Source organism: Macrobrachium nipponense, chromosome 31 (assembly GCF_015104395.2).
Source record: "Macrobrachium nipponense isolate FS-2020 chromosome 31, ASM1510439v2, whole genome shotgun sequence".
Taxonomy (NCBI): domain Eukaryota; kingdom Metazoa; phylum Arthropoda; class Malacostraca; order Decapoda; family Palaemonidae; genus Macrobrachium; species Macrobrachium nipponense.
In genome coordinates, this window is record NC_061093.1 from 43,668,337 (window position 1) to 43,689,215 (window position 20,879).

The 20,879-nt window shown below is 37.1% G+C and overlaps 1 protein-coding gene across 1 annotated transcript in view; it reads right to left on the reverse strand.

Moving 5' to 3' along the window:
• The window catches only part of LOC135206933 (minor histocompatibility antigen H13-like), a 59,572-nt gene extending 54,865 nt beyond the window's left edge, over window positions 1–4,707 (reverse strand). Inside the window, exons 1-2 of the mRNA XM_064238437.1 lie at window positions 4,450–4,707; window positions 168–266 (exon numbers count right to left, since the gene is read on the reverse strand). Of these exons, the coding sequence (XP_064094507.1) occupies window positions 168–266; window positions 4,450–4,650 (300 nt within the window). The 5' untranslated portion in view covers window positions 4,651–4,707. The remainder of the gene's footprint in view (window positions 1–167; window positions 267–4,449) is intronic.
• Window positions 4,708–20,879: the final 16,172 nt, after the last annotated feature.

The window sequence follows — 20,879 nt, forward strand, 5'->3', positions numbered from 1 at the left end:
GCAAATGTGTGACATAATCAAAGACCTGCATTACCTATAGTTGCAGCTCTTAACTAGATTTCATGAGCAACAGAAATCATGAAACAATAAAATTACAGAATCTTACTTTATGTCAGGTACCAATGAAAGATAAAAAAACAAAATTAGGCAATAGCGCAAGTACTTACCGTAAAAACAATGTATAGACTAAAAAGAGCACACGATGCTATGACAGGGAACATAGCTGCATCTTTTGAAGTCATTGTGTCCACCTTTTCACCAGATGCCTGCAATAATGTCAACAATAGGTAAATACAGTACATACTAATATGCATAAAATTTGGTAAATACTTACACTCAAATATAGCTTTTTCCCTTTTTCCTGAAAAAAGTATGCCTTCCCTTACTGCCTTATTCTTGCCTATTACTTTTCCAAACTGATTATATAAATTCTTGCTGATACAACCCCACCTTAATTTAAAAAAACTGTTAACTAGCAGAGTAATACGTTATTTAGATCCCCCTGCTACATCCAAATACTTAATGCTCAGTGATCAAATTAATAAAGGTTGTTCAAAATTGTTAAAAGTACATATATTCAGTTCAGCAAAATTCTCCAAAATACTATAAACTTTTTCAAAGCTTTTTTTACAAAAACCCATTATTCATACAAAGCATATGGTTATACTCTTTTCCTGAATGTCTCCTGTCTATCAGATATAAGAAGAATACAATTTCACAATCATGAAACTCTGGATTTTCAGTTATGTATCAAATAACCTCTATTTTTATGTCAACTGCATATGAGTCAGGGAGATACTAGAGGCTGGAAGGAAGGCACCCCTTTATATGATTATGTAATAGGTTTCTATGAAAAACTCTCATCTCTGGATAATGGGGTATGTATATACTTTCAAGGAGTTTCAATTCTGCCCCTTAATGAGTACTGAGTCAAAGGACAAAGGCTAACCATGGTTCTAGCCCTTGCTCTTGCCCCACTGCCTGGTGGCATGACAGACAGGAATCCCTCTACTCATGAAGGCTGGGGACATCCTAACTCAATAATGCACACCCAACCCCCTTCTTCACCTTGCCTCCCCTTCAACCAGGGTAGGATCTGGTAGCTGAAAGAGAGAGGAATACTTCTGACCACTGTGCGTGAATACCCACCCCTGGGTTCCCTGTCATAAGTTTCAAGGAGGCCTGAGCCTTCCCAATAATGGAAAAGCGTGGGAGTAGCCAACGGCTTGGAAGCAGTTCTCTTTAAAACCTCAGATGCCTGAAGACAACTGCATGGTGGATTAGGCCATTCAAGCCACCAGAACAACTCTTCTCTGGTGCTGCCTATACTACTTTACTCTTTGGAAAACATCAAGAGGAACCCAAGACTGATTCATTTCACACAGAAAGCGATAGTATTCAACTATCCTCAGTCAAAACTTGTCAAATGAAGAGCAAAAACTTATTGTCGAATCTCAGGACAACCTTGCTCACAGGTTTATGTTGAGTGAGAGGAAAGTCAACACTTCGCACTCTAATCCGCAGACGAGACACTGATGGTGGGGTAAACAAGCATTTTCAACAAAAGGTTAGGCCACAATGCTGCCTGGAAGGTTATGCAACTGAAACTAATCATACAATACGTACATTTTTAACAGAATCTTTCCTGAATGGGAATACGTAGTCTGCATATTCTGACATGTATACAATTTCCTCTAATGTGTCAACCACTGGGGAAGTAGGTTGCCTTATTTGATTAATTCAATGAAATTTAGGCTATTAAGCCATAGCACTGGGGAATATTTGGTCATTCACTACTTAAGACAGTAAAATGAATGAGTAAGAGTGGTTGGACACCAAGACAGAAAGAAATCTAGAAAATAAAGAAAGTGGAAGAAAACCCCTTCGTTTTAATAAATAATAGTAAGGGGTTGGAAAGCAAGACTTGAGAGGAATCAGGAAGATGCTGAAAATATCCTTCAGTAATGTCTACAGTATACCAAATGAAGTAGCATGCTTGACTTACTGGACAACAGGGGAACCACTCTTGACCTAATCCAAGACTCCACGAGTACCCAGTGACCAGTGCAGTCAGAATGACTGTCTCACTTCTGGAGTGCACCCTAGTACCTATATGTGTTTTATCAGTGGACATGGATTAATGGAGCAGTGGCTGATTTTCCAATTATTTTTTTAAAGCGCCATTCCAACTTGGCCTGAAGGGGTTTTGAAGAAGAAGAACCCTCAGGTCATAGCAGAAGACTCAAAACAGGAGTTTGATCCTCACTCAAAAGAAAGACCAACTTATTAGTCTGCCTGGTGAACACTCTCAGGTCAAGGGACATGAATGATCACACCAAGCAATACCAACTGCTGAGCAACAAGCTGAGGTTGACTCATGAACAAAACAAACATGCTCAACATAATCATAAACCTTCTGATCGGCCAAAACCAAACTAGAAAAGGGTACAGATCAATGCTCACATTTATTGGGAGTCTTGGAGGAACCATGAAAACCTCAAGTGTCTACACAATCATATGTACCTGGCTTGTCACAAAAACTAGTGATGATATACAAAGGTAAATTGTTTTTATCTTGATTGCATGAATGATGCAAAATTCTATGATAAGTAAAAGCAGGTATAAAGAAAAAAAAAAAAAAAGTTCTCTCTTCACTTTTACTTGTTGTAATTCGTTTGTGTTTCATCTTATTGATTTCAGGAAATTATGTTTTAGTTGTAGAATTAATACAGAATCCTAAGGTATGACCAAAACTTTCATATCTTTTGCAAAACATGAGATAAATGAAGAAATATAGCTAAACATATTGCTTGTTTTCTAAGCTACAGAAGAAAATAATGAGACACTGAGCGAGCTGCCTAGCTCCCGATACCAGCCAATCAGAGGCCGCCAAATGTATGTCTCGCAGGCATAGGGCTCACCCAAGAATCTACCTCGAGTGAATCGATGATAGCACTTCGGAGTAGGTGACACGTAGATTGCTAAGCCAAAATAGTACCCATTTTGGTTCTTAAGTATCAAAGGTTCACTGGGTTTTGGAGTCCCCTGACAACTAATTTGATCAGCATCATCAGTAAGTCTCCAGTCAAATCTGGTTACTATAGTAGATATACCTAATTGGTTGAATTACGATGCCAAAGTTCTCCCTATGGTGCTTCGCAAAAGCATGTAATGTCTGGCCAGCAAATTAACTACCTAGGTAAACAAAACAATTTGAATTCTAGTAGGGCTGTGAGATACATAACCACCAGGGAGCCTTATGTCCAGTAAAGTGGGATGGGGGGGGGGGGTACTGGGAGAGGAAGGCACAGGTATGAGTTGGTAATGTGTTTCCTGACTGGGGGGCAGAAAAGAAAGGTAATCTTAAGAGGTGTAACATATAGGTTATGATACTAACCTAACCCAGTAAAACGTGTTACCTGATAGGGGGCCTCCTCAACACCCCCGGAAACCCACATTAAAGGAAGGAAATCTGAAACAAAAGCTCCCCTGTAACATGGCGCATGCGTAGTAGGATTTGGCATCGTAAGAGCAGTAATACTAATAGGTTTATTGGTAATTCTACAGAATAGTTCTGCACGGACTGCAAGGAACGTAACCGGGAATACGACATCCACTAGGCATTGGGGCGTCCAATGTATTTTGCCGTGTTTAGTACTGGCCCCCGGGGGTTAGGCTAATTACAGTTGTCCGAATCAATATTACTTAAAATTCTTGTTCAGGAAGTAAAACTGCATAGAAAAACTGCAATTTCCCATGGTCGGGGAGCCGCCGCGGAATAGTACCCTAGATCTACTGGTTTATTTTGGCTAAGTAACAGCTCCATTATAGTTTTATTTCAGCTTGAATTTCGTGTTTTAAATGCCATAAATAAGGGGAAATAGGTAACACAATAGCCTAACACGGCAAAACCTTCCCCCCCAAGTGTTTTACCCCATTCATAAACTTGGCTTTCCCATCGTTCCCCCTTACCATAGGATAGAGATGTAAGGCAGAGCCTAATTCTCCCAGTGTTTTACCCCACCCAAAACTCCGCATTCCCATCAGTCCCCCTTACCATAGGATAGAGTTCAAAGTAAATTACAGGTTAATACAGCCGGCAGAAAAAATACATGCATAAGTATGCATACTGTAGAACAACGTAAATTTGTCATTTCGTATCAGCACTCATTCTATAAAATTAAAATGGTTAGACTTAGCTTAGTGCTAATACCTAGGTCATTACCTTAGGTAGGTACAGCGGCAGATTTTTTTAAAAGGATTTTACCACAAATATCAAATGCCACTGGTGCTCTACAGTACATCTACGGAAAATTGTCGATTGGATCACTAACACGGATACCATAGTGTTTATAGCCCTATGGCCACTAGAAATTCAGCCATCCAATCAGAAACTAGACGCCCCGCAAGCCCCGGTGGTGAACGTAAGAGTCCAGCTGTTGAAGTTACCTTCTGTTGTTGTTGATGTTTCACAGATCTGAATGCCCCACAAAATATGGGTATAAGGGCCATGATCACCAGACTTCCATAGGCAAGAGCAATGCCTTCGGGCGTCGCGGCACTTTTGACCGTTCCATTATTTGCTAGCTCGGTAACATTTTCCACAATTGGAGCCACAGCCACAGGTTCTTCTCCTACAGTGTCAGCCATCGCTGGTCGTCTGTCACTTTCCCCTGCTTCGGTGAGCTTTCCGCTGGACTGAATCACGGAAAGGTAAAATCCCACAAGGAGCGTTCCCTTGACATATATGTAGAGTTAGGTGATCTAATTGGAAACATTTCACTCTTGATTAAATACATACAACTCATCCTCGATTGAGCTATATTAGAATACAAAAAATAAATTAATTTGTTTAGTTAACCTACTTTAAAATACAATATATTAATTTTCTACAAAGACAAAGCCTTTTGTAAACATTAAGACTTTGCGTATGTAACACATCGTGTCATTCACGAACACAATGTTAATATAGTTTTTAAAATTTTCATTATAGAATCAGATCTTGCTCATTTTCAGATTATAGTCTAAAATTTGGAATGTAACTGTTATAGCTAATGTTTTAATTCAAATCTTGACAATAATAATAGTTTTCCAAAATACATAGCCCACATGCAGACGACTACGTGTCAAGAATAATATGACGTCACTATTTACTGTAGCGAGAAATTCAATAAGCCGACATTTTTGTGAAGAAAGAAAAAAGACAATATTTATAATACTTATTTTCTTTAGAAACATCTTATGTATGTGTAAAAAAAACAGCTATGCCCAAACACTATATGCGTATAAATAACCACAGTAAAACTCCGGATTTTTCACAGTCGGTAACATTATTAAGTGCGGCGGGAAATACCCACCTTGATGCTACGTAGTAGAAAATACACTATTGCTACTTGTTTTAACATAGACAACATGGTTCCAGTAAATCTTGAATATTTTTAGACTGTGTATCCAGTACAACAGACAGAAAAATATCTAGTCTTTCCAACAGTTTAGACACATTGTCAAATAGGAAAAAGTGCTGGAAGTAAGCTTATTGTTAAAGATATTTAAGGCCTAGCCTGATTTTCGAGGTAAATTCTAAAGGGATGGCCTGATATTCGATTAGCGCATCAAAGGAAATTGCTGTAATCAATTATGAAAAGGTTGCTTATTGGTTTAAAGATAACTATTCATGCAATTCAAACGTTAATTTTAACCCGATCGGATTAAAAGACTCGTTTAATATTTTGCACCACGAAGTAAAAGCGCCCAGTTGACAGAAGTCCAGTATCTAGGCCTTCTTTTAAGGGCATCGCAGTCCTGTGGCCGTTTCAACCATTATCCATTTTCTTGCTATGAAAATTGTTCCCTAGTTTAGTCTATCGGCAGTTGACTCGCATCTTAAAATTTCCTGAACAAGAGGTTTTATTTTTTTTTTTTTTCCACGATGGTGTTTTACAAATTATCAAACATTTCAGTGAAGTAGTCGGTCTGCCCCTGGGGAAGGTGTTGGTGATTCTGGAAGCCACTATGATAAATGTGACCAGAGTTCCGCTTTATGCGGGACAGTCCTGTTTTTTCCACGTCTGTCCCGCTTTTTTTTATTAAAATTAGCAAAATGTCCCACTTGTCTCACCTTTCTCCCGCCATTTTTGTGCTACGAAAACAAAACCGTTCCCATTTTAATGGAATAGTACAGATATTTTGTTTAATTTTGCCATTTCATATCGTCATCTCTGACTGCTACGATACCCAATGAAGTGAATCAAAAGAATATTATAGACTGTAAAGTGCGGCCCTTTGCAGCTGTTGATGTCGACAGAATAAAGGGGCGAGAAAGTCACAGAAGGTACAATGGTAGTATACATGTGTGTGTGTGTGTGCATGTATATATATATAATATATATATATATATATATATATATATATATATATATATATATTATTTATTATATATAGATATATATATATTATATATATATATATATATATAATATATATGAAATGTCCCGCTTTTATAAAAAAGAAAAAAAAAAAAAAACTGGTCACATTTCATTGATTATTTACAGAACCTGTTATACTGGTGAATGCTGTGGGGCTCTAGGATGAAATATAAAATTTAGATCAAAGGCCAAATTGTTAGAGGAGGGTGCAAAGTAAGTTGGATTCTGGGGATAATGCATTCTTGCAGCTATTCTTTAAGGAAATATTACTGATTGCGCCCGCTGAAAAAGCTTTAGGCCTAAGCAAAACGTTCATACCACCTACAGATATGGATTCCAGTTGAAGATTTGATGTAGTGCACAATATTCGGTGAATGGTAAACTTGGCGTAATCTTAAGGTGCGTCCACACGGTCGAACAATGTCCGACGGACAAACATTGTTACCATATCACAGGCGAAGCAGGATGACGTCATAAGCGTTGAAACGATGGAAGTGGATCTGGTAACAAACAGTGGTACCAGATGAAGTTGTATACCAGAGTGTTTTTACTCTGCTCACAAGGCAATGACCGGCGGACAATTGGTAATTGGTAACAATGTTCGTCCGTTGGACATTGTTCGGCCGTGTGGACACAACTTTACAGTCCTATGAAATTGAAAGACCCATCAAGCAAACTATTGTTTATTTATGCCATCTTTTCTAAGAGGGAATTTAAGACCATACGAAAATAATTTCCTACGTGATCTCAACAAAATTGATTGACGTTTGAGTTAAAAATAAATCATTTCTTTTAATAAGGAGACTTCAGAACTTTGACCATATACTGAATGCATGGTGTTAATTATGAAATTCAAAACTGAAATTAAATAAAAAGATAGCAAACACCATGAGACATTTTTATCTTAACAGAACAGCAAAAAAGGAAGAAAACAGATGCTGATCTTATCAAAAATGAGTCTATTCAGCTCTTTAAGATGCAAACATGATGGGTTTGCCATTAATACTAAGGACTGAAAAAACAAAAAATGTAACAGAATGATGATCTGATAATTAGGCAACTTAATGGGACGAATGAAGGACATACAAATGTTCTACAAATGCCATAATTGACGGAGTCAGGAAAATCATGTTATATGAACAGAAATGAGTCAATCAGTAAAAGAAAAAAATTGGGGCAGGGAATTAATAATCAGTGGGTATATAAGTTGAAAATGTAGGCCATTAAGAAAATTGTAGATTTATTATTGTAAAACTGTCGCCCAGACCATCATGTTTACTCGGGAATAACATCAGAAACTTGGCAATATATTTTAGTTATCAAACTATCAAAATGAATCAAGTCATAGGTCAACGAATGAAATACTTCTATCCATAATAAATGTGTGGACGGAAGACCACTAATTAAAAAAAAGGGGGGGGGGAACAGAGTTTGTTCAAAAAAACGGAAAAAACTGTTTGGAGTCTTTTACAAAAGAAAAAAAAAATTAGACGCATCAAAAGTCTTCAATGACCAGTTCCACCTTCCCTGATCGCACCCTCTTCGAACTGTAGTAGTACTTCTTTCAGTGTGCAGGTGACCAAGAATCCACCTTTGTAATTAGTTTCACCAACCAGACCAGCGTCGCGGAAGGTACTGTCGGCCAAAAAACTCTGGCAGAGTTTCATAATTTTTCGTTCACCTGCCTGACGCACGATTCATGTCTTATTTATCTATTTTTCTTTTCAAAGATGGAAGAAATCATATGTAATGGCGTTAAAAAACAGTCACTGATATCTTTAGAACATTATGTTATGTTATTGTGTTAAACTATTTTCCATATGGCAAAATTGACGTGAACGAAACGAAGTGATAAAAAACATCATATCACAACCATAGATATATATTACCAAATAGATAGGAGACACCTATCGCTAGTAGTATCGCATAAACATAGTCCTTAAATTATCATTTCAATATTAAGTTGAAGGTAGTTGAACTATTCCATTTGTTAAATTTTACAGAAAACATTGGAATCTCACAAAATGCTATCAAATTTAAAAGCAAAAAGAAAAAAAAACATATCTTAACAGTGTGAACCAGGCGACTCACTCTAATGCTTTTGATGTTATGTGCACGGGAAGGTGGGTACACACGTGAGAGCCGAACCTTGTATGCGTAACTGAGTTACGCATATACGGTTACAAGGTGTCAAAATGTAGAGGACGAACCGTAACCACGTTAAGCACGTAACTTCATTTCAATCCACTGCGATCACCAGTCTGTCTCTGTCCGGGTTGTTTACCGACGATGGCCACCATGCAAGTAGCAGCTGCCGCGTATATTTATACACATTATTTAACGAAGATGAAAGCGAAATAAAAGAAGATGGTGGCAATCAAGGTTATATACTAGAAGGGTAAAATACAGTGGTCGGGAATTACTCGCTGACGAGATTCCAAGAAGTTTCTGGCCACAGTAAAGTCTTTTCTTCGTAATAGCTAATAAATTGAAGGACCTCTTCGTCACTTCAATCAGCCATGGTAGACATATACGTACGTACTGACTGACCAAAAACAAGGGACTCGCACGTGTGTACCCACCTTTTTAAGGTGTGATGCTAGTATATATATATATATATAATATATATATATATATATATATATATATATATATATATATATATATATGAAATGTCCCGCTTTTATACAAAAAAAAAAAAAAAAAAAAAAAACTGGTCACATTTCATTGATTATTTACAGAACCTTTGATTCGGAGCCCAAAAACCGACAATTGGCGGGACGGAGGGCGAACCGAGCCTCGAACCTCGCGGGTTCGGGGTTCGGGTTCGAGGAACCGTCCACACTTGCGTTTTTGTTACAAGAATCGGTTACAATACAAGGTTCGGTTCGCACGTGTGTACCCACCTTTTTAAGGTGTGGCATGTATATATATATATATATATATATATATATATATATATATATATATATATATATATATATATATATATATATATATATGAAATGTCCCGCTTTTATAAAAAAAAACAAAAAAACTGTGCATGTATATATATATATATATATATCTCTATATATTATATATATATCTATAATATATAATATATATATTACCTTATTTTATTAACTTAATTTAATATTATATGAGTAGTCGCTTGATAATGCCATAAGGCGAAACAGCTGTCGTGACAAAATTCAATAAATGGAAGAAGGAAGTCTGCGTATATTTCACCAGAAATTGACGAACGAGAATCGGAAAAAACTTCGTCGGTATGAAGATACCTGCAAGAAACTTATTGATGCCACTAAAGCAATTGCTTTTAACGAAAATTGTATTAGAGAAAAACTATGCCCTAAAAGTATTGGAAGAAGTGGCCGGGCATGGACACGATGGAGGGAGGTAGAGAAGATACTCCGACACCGTATAGAAGAATCCGCAGCAAGAATCCAGCAACTTGAAGTTGAGAAGAGAAAACGTTGGGAAGATTTCTGCATTAACAGCCACTAGATGACCAACAAAAGCACGTGACCTGCTTGAGTTAGAGAAGAGGAAATACAGACAGGTGGTGACAACGAGGCACAACAAGAAGCTACTCATCCTTCATGGGGGCCCCGTGAGAAGTGAGGAACACAAAGATGGCTTCGTCAACCTGGCTGGAATCGACCTTAGCCCCCATCAAAGGTCCCTCCTGAACCTGGGTCTGCAGTGCCACTATGCCAAGAAACCACACACTGAAGCCAAGAGAATAGAAACGGAGGCCCTTATAGACCGACTTTTACAACTCCGAGATGATGGTAAGCTAGAACTAACACCTACCGTCATTGATGAACTTGTTGGAGAAGCAGGACGACAGAGAGGACATTTCCGAAGCCAATTAATCACCAAGGAGATGAGGGAAGCCGCTAAAGAACTACGTAGCAACCCAGACATCATCATACGGAAAGGTGACAAATCATCAGTGTACGTAGTGATGAAGAAAAGTGATTATTTTGAAAAGATGGATAGGATCCTCCTGGACACTTCCAAATTCCAACGCTTGACAAAAGACCCCACCGAGGACCTCAGAAAGAAAGTGTCGAGGCTTGTGACTAGGGCCAACAATCAGCAAGACGTCGTAAAATTCCCTAAGGTAAAAGGAGACTATGGGCCCGGTACTGCTACGGAACAGTGAAAACACACAAGGCAGGCAACCCCCCTAAGGCCCATCATCTCTCAGATGACATCCCCAACCTATAGGATAGCGAAAGTCCTGAATGATTTGCTGGTACCTTACATACCCGGTGCATATTCACTGAAATCAGCGGTGGAGTTTATTGATCTCCTACAGGAAAAAGGACCAGAAGACGACATTGCCTCACTCGACGTGGAGAGTTTGTTTACGAACGTTCCCGTCGAAGAAACGATCGACATCATTCTTGATCGTGTATACAGGTCCGAGAAGAACCCGCTGCCATTTCCGAAGATGTCCTCCGAGAGATGTTGAAAGCTAGCACTACAGAAGCCCCTTTCCTCTCTCATCAGGGGGGAATTATTCGACAAGTAGACGGGAGTCGCCATGGGATCCCCACCCATAGGGGTCCCTCTTTGCAAATATGTACATGGCCACCGTCGAAGAAAGGACTTTAGAGAACATCTAAAACCTAGGATTTATGGGCGGTACATCGACGTATATTCGTCACAATAAAAGAGCCTGAAGATACCAAAAAACTAGCAGATGCTCTGAAAAGAAACTCAGTGCTCAACTTCACCACAGAGCACAGCCAGCAGAAGACTTTGCCATTTCTTGATGTCCTGGTAAAACAACAAGAAGGGACAGTTTAGACGACCGTTTATACGAAAGCAACGAACGCTGGGCGTTGCTTGAACGCACGCGGGGAGTGCCCGGACGCATATAAAAAGTCTGTCGTGAGTGCGTATGTCAACAGAACCTTCACACACAGCTCATCATGGAAAGATATACATAACGAACTCGACCGAATTCGCCAACTGCTGACAAACAACGGGTATGCAGATCAAATTATCGAAGCAGCAATAAAAAAGAAAATGGACGAATTTTACCAACCCAACACCATGGCGAAAAACGAGGAAAACTTGATTATTTACCATCGTGTACATTATGGGTCTGCATACAAGGAGGATTGCTGCACACTACGCGGGATAATAAACAGAGGCGTAACCCCAAAAGCCCCTTACCATAAAATAAGCCTCAGGATATATAGTAAGCCCAACCTTGTAGCAGCCTTAATAATGAAGAACAGCACCGCTCCGGGGGGACCGAAGGAGATGTGCACGAATGTAGTTTACAAATTTACTTGTCCAGAGGAGGTGTGTAAACCTCACAGCCAAAACTACATCGGGCACACTACAACGACCCTTCGGAGGACGTCTGCTGGCTCATAGAAATCAAGGGGCCATCCATCAACATTACATAGATGTTCACGACAGGAAGCCATCTCTACAAGAGCTCATAGAGGGCACCCAGGTCGTACACAGAGAAGACAACTACGGTCGCCTCTTAATAACGGAAGCAGTGAGCATCGCTATTCAGAAGCCGACTTGAACGTCCAACAAGAATCGGACCATATACTCCCCTCCAGCAGGAGAAGGATACCCAAGCCAACAGGGACCAGACAGCGCGCCCCAATCCACCGAGAACATCGCGCCCCTTGGAAGGCATGAGAAGACCCAGCGTCAGCGAAAGTCAAGTAAACATCCTTACTCAGGTCGCTGAGACCCCGCCCAACACGAATCAGCAACCGTTAACCAACGTAGACCATTTTGGACATACACACACACACACACACACACACTCAAATTTAAATCATACACATTTATGTATAAACAGAAATTATCTCTTGTACCTTTATGCATGCTATAAAATATATCCATCATATTTGTACTCCCGTATTTAGATTTCTATATTCATTTTCATTCCTGTATGTAATTTTGTAATTTTTATCTAAAACCAACATGTAACATATTAAATTTTAAACACTACATTTAAGGAAACTCTAGCACATGGCATTGTATTTGAATATTTATTTAACCACTGTTTAAACTTTCACTCTTATTGTCGCAGTACATATGTCCTTATATATATACTATATATATATATATATATATATATATAAATATCTATATATATATATCATATAATATATACAAGAATCGGTTACAATACAAGGGTTCGGTTCGCACGTGTGTACCCACCTTTTAAAATGTCAATGTGTCATTTATCGGTCTAAGAACATCCCTCGATGAACGAGAGACAATTATTGCACTGCATTCGGTGCAAGTTCCTGTTGGAGAGATATCAAGAAAGCTTAATAAACCGGAGAGAATCATACATAGAAAAATCACATTGTTTAAAAAACGGCAAAATTGAGAACATGGGCCTAGAGGTGGAACACCTCGAAGCACCACAAGAGAGCAAGACAATACAGTAGTGTAAATGTTGCTGAGCAACATTCATTTGTGAATTTTGAATTCTAGTGCCTCGTCACGACATTGCTGACCCAGGAATCATGACTAGCTCTACGCTTATGACTGGTGTCTGATGAATACTTTAGATGGAGAGGAAGAGGTTTTTAAATCTACACTTGAAATCTTTTATAGGTGTCTAATGAATAAGCAAACTTATCTTTGATGGATGAGAGATTCAGTTAGGCTTACTCTTTTTGTTTTGTTTTGTTTTTTATCGGTGGCCAGTGAATACCACGGATAGGGAGGGAAACAGTTTCAATGATGCATGCATTTTTTTTTTTCTTCAAAACCTAAAAGAATACATTTTATTGGGAGATACTTTATTAACATATCGGCCTAATCCTTCCATCACTCCTATACGCCACCTCCGCTCTCTTCTCCATCTCAGGCACGGTCTTGATACAACAGGTCAGCGCGCAGCTTTGGGTATGAATCACCAATACTGTGACGTCACGCGCCCTGGTCTTTCACACCCGGTTAACCAAAACAATATGCTACCCATAGTCGTGAGGTAGACTATAGGACTTGCTGTGTGCCCATATATCTTTTTATTCATTCATTCATTCCATTCTACCATTGATAATGCCAAGTAATACCTGCGCAGTATTTGTCTGTTCTAATACACGTGAAAAAACGAAAAACTCCAATATAAAATACCATCGTTTTCCAAAAGAAAAGCCATACAAAGACCAGTGGGTTACATGCCTCTTGTCGTGCTGACAGAATTAACGTTATGTTCTCTGATGTTCCCCATTTAGTCAAATTACTAAAAAATAGTTTATTGACTTTTTTTCCTTAATAATGAAGAGTGTATTTCAGCTTCTAGCATACGAGAAATACTTAGTAAAACAAAACACCAGGGGCATGTAAGATCAATGAAGTGCATTTTGTACTAAATGTAACGGGTCAACAAAGACATGTGCCAATTCAGAAAAAAATATCTAGGTGAAAGGAGACTGTTGAAGTGTCAAAACTGGAGTGAAACGTCCGATTTATTCTTGTGATTCGAATAGAATGATTGGCTCGATACCATGAATTCTTCATGCATGTATGGAGAGTTTGGTATTTAAAAGCACTGCTTTTGGTATTGATATAGAAAAAACAAACAGGTAAATTAAATTGCTCATGGTCATCGAGTTAATGAGTATTATGAGTTAAAAGTCCTAATGCAAAAAAAATATATATTCCTTTTGGGAGAAAGGAATAATTTTTTTCATGTAAATCCCACCATTGCTTTATTTAATGTTAAAGCTCTCATAGTATTGGCTACCTGCTGACACAAAGATTAAATCAATATTGCCTTGAACATTTCTTTGGGTGTATAAGGCCATGGATGGTCACCTTGATCATCCAAATGCAGTAAAGTTTAAATTCAGGCATAAAAATTGTTGTTAGGGAAGGAAATGAAGGTGATAATGTGAAAAGTGTAACATCACCTCAATTGAAAAATCCCCTTAAATCTCCTAATGAAGGTGAGTATGTAACAAAAGAAAGGGAGTAAGCATTAGAAATATGACTAACAACACAGATGTTTAGAAATTTAGATTTTGATTTAAGAAAAGATGTCTTGATGAGGAAGAAACCCTTTTGAGAGCAAACACAGAAATAAAAAAGATATCGAGGGAGTAATTGAGGAGGAGGCTCTCAAATACATTGGGGGATCATACTGTCAAAATATTTTGTGTGAAATACCTGAGTTAGGAAATAAGAATAAAGAAGTACCAAAGAGTGATACTTGGATAGACTGTGTAAGTAGGGGGGAGTTGCATGTACCTTCTAGTCATTTTTTTTCAGTTAGTAATAATGCGGGAGATCTTTAATGTTGAAGGCGGAAAAGCACATAGAGGGCAAACGTTTCAAAAAGCTTGCTTTGAATTGAAAAAGTCTAATATGACGTTCCTGACGATGTTGTAGCTTTTTATGTAAAGATATCCGTACCTTTTCGAATGAGATATCTAATAATTTTGATAAAGTATAGGAAACATCAAGGGCAACCATGCAGGGAGGCACTAAGAAAAAAGATAAAAGTTGTAACTTAATAAAATATTTTCAAAATGCAGATGTTGTTTTATTTACATTCTTTTGACCCACTTGAAAGAATCTATTTATCAAAAATATTATCTACTTCTAAAAAGATTCTTGACGGTGTGTTAGGACCTACGTTCTTAATGGTTCTCACCACGGCCTAGGCCTTGGTTCTCATCACCGCGCTCCCTAGATGACGTAGGTGCGCAGAAGAGGCTTAAAATTGGGACGTTAATTGTCTGGCTGACCTGATCTGGACCGTGATCTCAGGTTACTCGATCCGACGAACTCGTATCGCGTGAAAGCATCACTAATGATAACGGTTATTTTAAAATTCCCCGCACCGACAACGGACGCCTTAAAATGGATGTTTATAAAATTATTTTCTGTTCAAAGAAACTTTATCTTTCATTCCCCAAAATAAGTGCATACACTCGTGTTACACCCTGTAGCCGTCAGAGAGCAAACCCTAGCTAAAGCAGTAGGTTTTACTTGAAAAAAAAAAAAAAAAAAAAAAACATATGAAATAGACTTAAACGAGAACGTCACCTTTCATATTTCTTATCCTTTCAGCTACTTAATAATATGCATATGGTAGTAGGGTCTAGGTATACATGTGAAAAACTAATTTGAATTAATTTCTATTTTGATCAACCTAAGAAAGATTTAGTGAAAGTAAGCCCTTCTTAATGTATTCGTCAGTTTTTTGACTCTCACAGCTTTCCAACGGTGTCCAAATGAAACAGAATGATATGCAAGGAATTCGATAAAAAAAATAAGACTGAATAAGGTCTGAGTTAATTATGTTAAGCAATTATGGAAAAGGATAAGAATAAAGGTGAACATGGCTAATAAACAGAATAACGGGAATAATCAAATAAAGCGGATTAATATATATATATATATATATATATATATATATATATATATATATATATATATATATATATAATTAATATTGCGTATCCGATAGAGTATGCTGCTGAAAATGGACCTAGGCTAATCATGAGGGAAAATCAGAAGTCCAATTTAGGCCACAAATGTGTCATGCAAATTATTTTGTTGATCAAAGGACAAAAATTAAGAGTTTTAATTAAACATCGTTTTCAAGGAATGTTAACGCCTTGATATATTATTTATCGGCTGAAGGAGACGAAATGACAACACCCCAGTGCAGTACGATACGTTGAGTCAAGACTCGAGCGGCAGCAAAGCCAACTTCAAAATCTTCGGTATGCCGTCATGAAGCTAGAGTTGAGAATAAAATTAGAAATCGTGGACCTATCGGTATATATTTTCTTTACTTTGCAAAATAATCATCTTTAATACATTGAATAAGTCACTCAATTCTAATGTAATTTACTCAAGTATAGCACCTTTGAAAGGAAATGTTATTTATGGTTAAGTAAACAATCTGGCACCTGCATTATGGCAATATTTCCATAACGAACAATGAATTAAGAAACTACGCCAAAATCTTCGTTGGCTGTCTGTACATAATGGTGGATGGACAAAATGATGTATCGAATGCTATCGTGTTTTGCTTGTTTTCATTTATAACAATTCAACATTGTATAAATAGAAATAAAACAAAATATTTCTTTTCCATAGGGATTTAACTAAATCTTGACCTCAAATGTAAGGAATGTTGTGAGAAGGGAAACTGGAAACAATATAGTATATTATATATATTATATATATATATATATATATATATTATATATATATATATATGTATATATATATATATAAAGATATATGCCACGAAGGAAAAATAAACGAATGAGGATCTGCAAGATCTTTTGACATTAAATTAAACGTCCTTTACTGAGCAGAGACTAACAAGATACGGGAAAAAGACAATACAAGAAGATTCGTATAACTGACAGATGGGGATTATAAAGAGATTAGTACCTAGAATCCGACACACCTGGAAGATGAAAATCCTTCCAAACAAGCATAAACAATGGGTGGGTGCAATTAAAGGTTTAAGACAATCATCTCAGATACAAGGTCCAGACAATTAAAGGATTATATGTGACAGCTATTCAGAACTTGGTAAACAAAACCATATTCACAATACATGACAGACATACATTACAACAAAAATAATAACTCTAAGGCAACTGATTTTTATTTAAGACAGTAATTATATCTTTGAGGTCATTCTTAAACATGTTACAGATACAAGGGTCTAAATGAAAAAGGCCATGATTAAAACATTGAAATTACAATGAAAAGTAAGTTGTATTAGAGCAGATTCTAAAAGATTTCGTGATAAGACATCTCTTGACCTTGCAATGACTGAACTACCATCCCACTTTATTCAGTGGTTGTTTTCACTTAAAGAATGAATATTGCATTGGATTTTTGCCCAGTTTTTACAGAATATTTAGATGGCTTAGCTTTACTTCTAGGCCTTTGCTAGGACTGTCCAAGATAAAATGAGGGACAATCCATACATGGTATTTATATATTATGTTGTTGCTTTCTCTAGGGCCATTTTTTTTATTAACATTCTTTTAGGTGTGGTTATTATAGGAAAAAACAAGGTTGACATAAAAACTTTTAACAATGATTTAATGGTTTCAAATCCGTTAAAATAAGGCAAACTGAGAATGTTCTTAGAATTTTCTTTCTGCGTTTTTACTTACACTATAAAACTTTTTGCTGGCTTTATTATAACAAATGTCTAATATATGTGAAGGATAGCATAAATCTTTCCCTATTTTTCTTATGTATTCAATTTCTTGATACAAATATTGTGGACTGACAATGCGCAATGCTCGTAAAAACATAGAGGAAAAAATTGATATTTTTATGTTAAGATGGTGGCCTGAGAAGAAATGAACATAAGTTAAGTTGTTGGTCGGTTTGCCTATAAATACTGGATTTACCATTGAAATGGTTCTCTATGTATCAAAACATCTAAGAAGGGGAGGCAATTGTCTTTTTCTAATTCTAGAGTAAACTTAATCGATGGTACCTGGTTATTTAATTTAGAGAGTAAATCATTTACATCAATACCGACAGGAAGAACAGCTAAACAATCATCAACGTAACGATACCACTTTACAGGAATATAAAGATATTAGGTAGGTAGCGTTTTCAAAGAATTCCATGTACAGGATTGAAGAGTAGTGGTGATAAAGGATTTCCCATTGCCATGCCAAATATTTGTTGATAAAATTCACCATTGAATATAAACTTACAATCACAAATGCACAAACTCGTGAGTGAAATAATGTGACTTATATGTAGAGGTAATTCATGCTGAGTTAGTTCATTACTAAGATATTCTGAAATAGAGCCTATAGGGACTTTAGTAAAAAAAAAAGAGAACATACATCAAAACTAACGAATCTATCATCAGTAGGGCAAAGAGCAATTTTGTTTAATTTATCAACTAAATCCAAAGAATCATATATATGAGAATCGGAGATGGTTCCAAGTAACGGGGACAATATCTTAGTGATATATTTCGAAAGTTTATATGAAATTGAACCAACAGTACTGATAATAGCCGCATAGGGTTATTTTTCTTTGTGCGTTTTGACTAATCCGTACAAGTAAGGTAGCTAAGGAGATTGACTGACAATTTGCCTAGTAGTTCGTTTTATCTTTAAGGGATAACTTTTCACTATGCTATTTGAGTTTTTTTGACTGACTTCAAGGGGGATTTTTTTGTTAGTTTTTTATAATTCACATCTTCATCCAGTAGGGCTTGCCTACGTGATATGAAGTAAGCTTTATCTAAAATTACTATACTATTTGACTTATCAGCTTTTGTAATATGGATAGTATTGTCCTTTTTAAGATCGGTCAAAAACTTTTCTTATAGCGAGCAGGGAAGTTACTTCATGCTTAACATTGGCAGCTCCGTAACAATACCTTTTAAATCATGTCAACATGATTTTGAGGAAGATCACATTATTTTTCAAATTTACTTATGGAGACGCAATCATTAAAGCAGAAGGTCTATTGTTACAAAGAAAGATAAACCAAATCCAAGCGCACTCACAACATCTTCACTTATTTGTTTACTAGATAAGTTAACAACACAATCTTGACATGCACAATTAGTCCAATCACTGCTATCAATAAGATTTTTTAGTTTTCTGTCGAGTTTCCTCAGGAGGGCATCTGTAGTCCTACGTAGTTTTTCGTAAATTTCCCAGTCGCAGCGAGTCCTTCAATCAGCCGGGATGGAATGATTGAAAGAGATCCTTGTTCTTTCAGTTCCTTGAATTTTCCTTCTCTTCTTGCTTGGCGGCTGCTATGTGCTGTTTCAACATCATGGCACTAAATTCATGAATGGGTGATTGTCATACCTTCTTAGACGGCGTGGCAGCAAGGATTTAGGGAGCACTTGTTCAGAAAGGCACCTCTTCAAGAACTTAAAACAAAATCTGGTTGAATGTGCAGCCACAAGAGACTTGGAGAAGGTAGTGACGACACATCTCAAAAGAGGAAACAGGATAGCGAAAGTAAACGTGGCCCTCGGATTCTAGGTACTAATCTCTTTATAATCCCTATCTGTCAGTTATACGAATCTTCCTTGCATTGTCTTTTCCCGTATCTTTGTCAGTCTCTGCTCAGTAAAGGACGTTTAACGTCGAAAGATCTGCAGATCCTCATTCGTTTATTTTTCCTTCGTGGCTATATCTTTATTTATGGATTTATCACGTTCCTAACTTTCGTGATTCAGTTATACACACACACACACACAACACACACACACACACATATATATATATATATATATATATATATATATATATATATATATATATATATATATATATATATATATATTCAATTAGTCTGTATCGCTTGAGTCCTAAAACAAAGGTTAATACGAAGTTATGATTGTGATTGAACACTGAATGTCACAAATGGGTAATACGTAGTTTTCAGATATTTTTATAAATTCATCTATGAATCCAGCTGATGATTTTAATAAAAATCTCATAATTATGTCATTTATAAAACCATATTAAAAAAAAAATTTGGGTCTCGGTATTTTACGTTTTACCAGTGATTATGACCAAGGACCAGCCCAAATGAAGGATTAGTAATGTAAGTTAAATGTCAAGAATAAATCTGAACCTGACGACCACTGAAAGCGATTCAATCATCTCTTTATCGCTATGTAATCTACCCATATATGGCACGTGTAGTTGCAAGGTCAAATTGCTAATTATTTTATCTAAACAAACATTCAGCATTAAAAAGAGTATCTTACGAAGCACCTACGTAATTACATTCCCTAGGGTAATTTCGTTGTCAAGTGGGACTTTGACAACCAATGATTCTCGAACTACCACTGTCGCCATGATCTCATACCTTACTATTCTGCGGATGATCATCATGGAACTCCAATTTCAGGAAAACGAAAATACGATTTTTTTTTTATGTTGTTAGGTCACATGTGGAGGAAATTTTAACTATTGAACGAGATATTTGAAAACAGTTGGTTTGACTGTAATGACTTGTTCCACACCCTCGCCGTATTGTAACTGGTATCACACTGGTCATTTCTTGCTCGCGGTTTTGGCCAGCATCCAGCCGATGCTCGCGAGCTAAAGTGTTTGTATCGTCACATACGACCTCGTGGTTTCGAGGTGCAGTAGGAAAAAAGTAAACAAAACTGATCAGCTGATATCATCATGACGCCCAGAAAGAAATTGTCGGACTGTTGCAAGATGTGATGCAGTGATGTGTTTTCTTGGAATCTTACGTGAGTGCAAGAGTAACAAAAAACGTTTGTGGGTTCGAGAGTGGCTCAGGAGAAGAGAAGCCAAAGGTCTGAGAGTATGTCCTATCAGCAGCAGCCATCTTGTTTGTTTACACTATGCGGTCGCTCACAGTTCGTGCTCGCTGCTTCCCGTCCAGTCGGGAAGCCAAAATCTCTAGCTAAAAGTTCTGGTTTTCCATTTTCGGCAG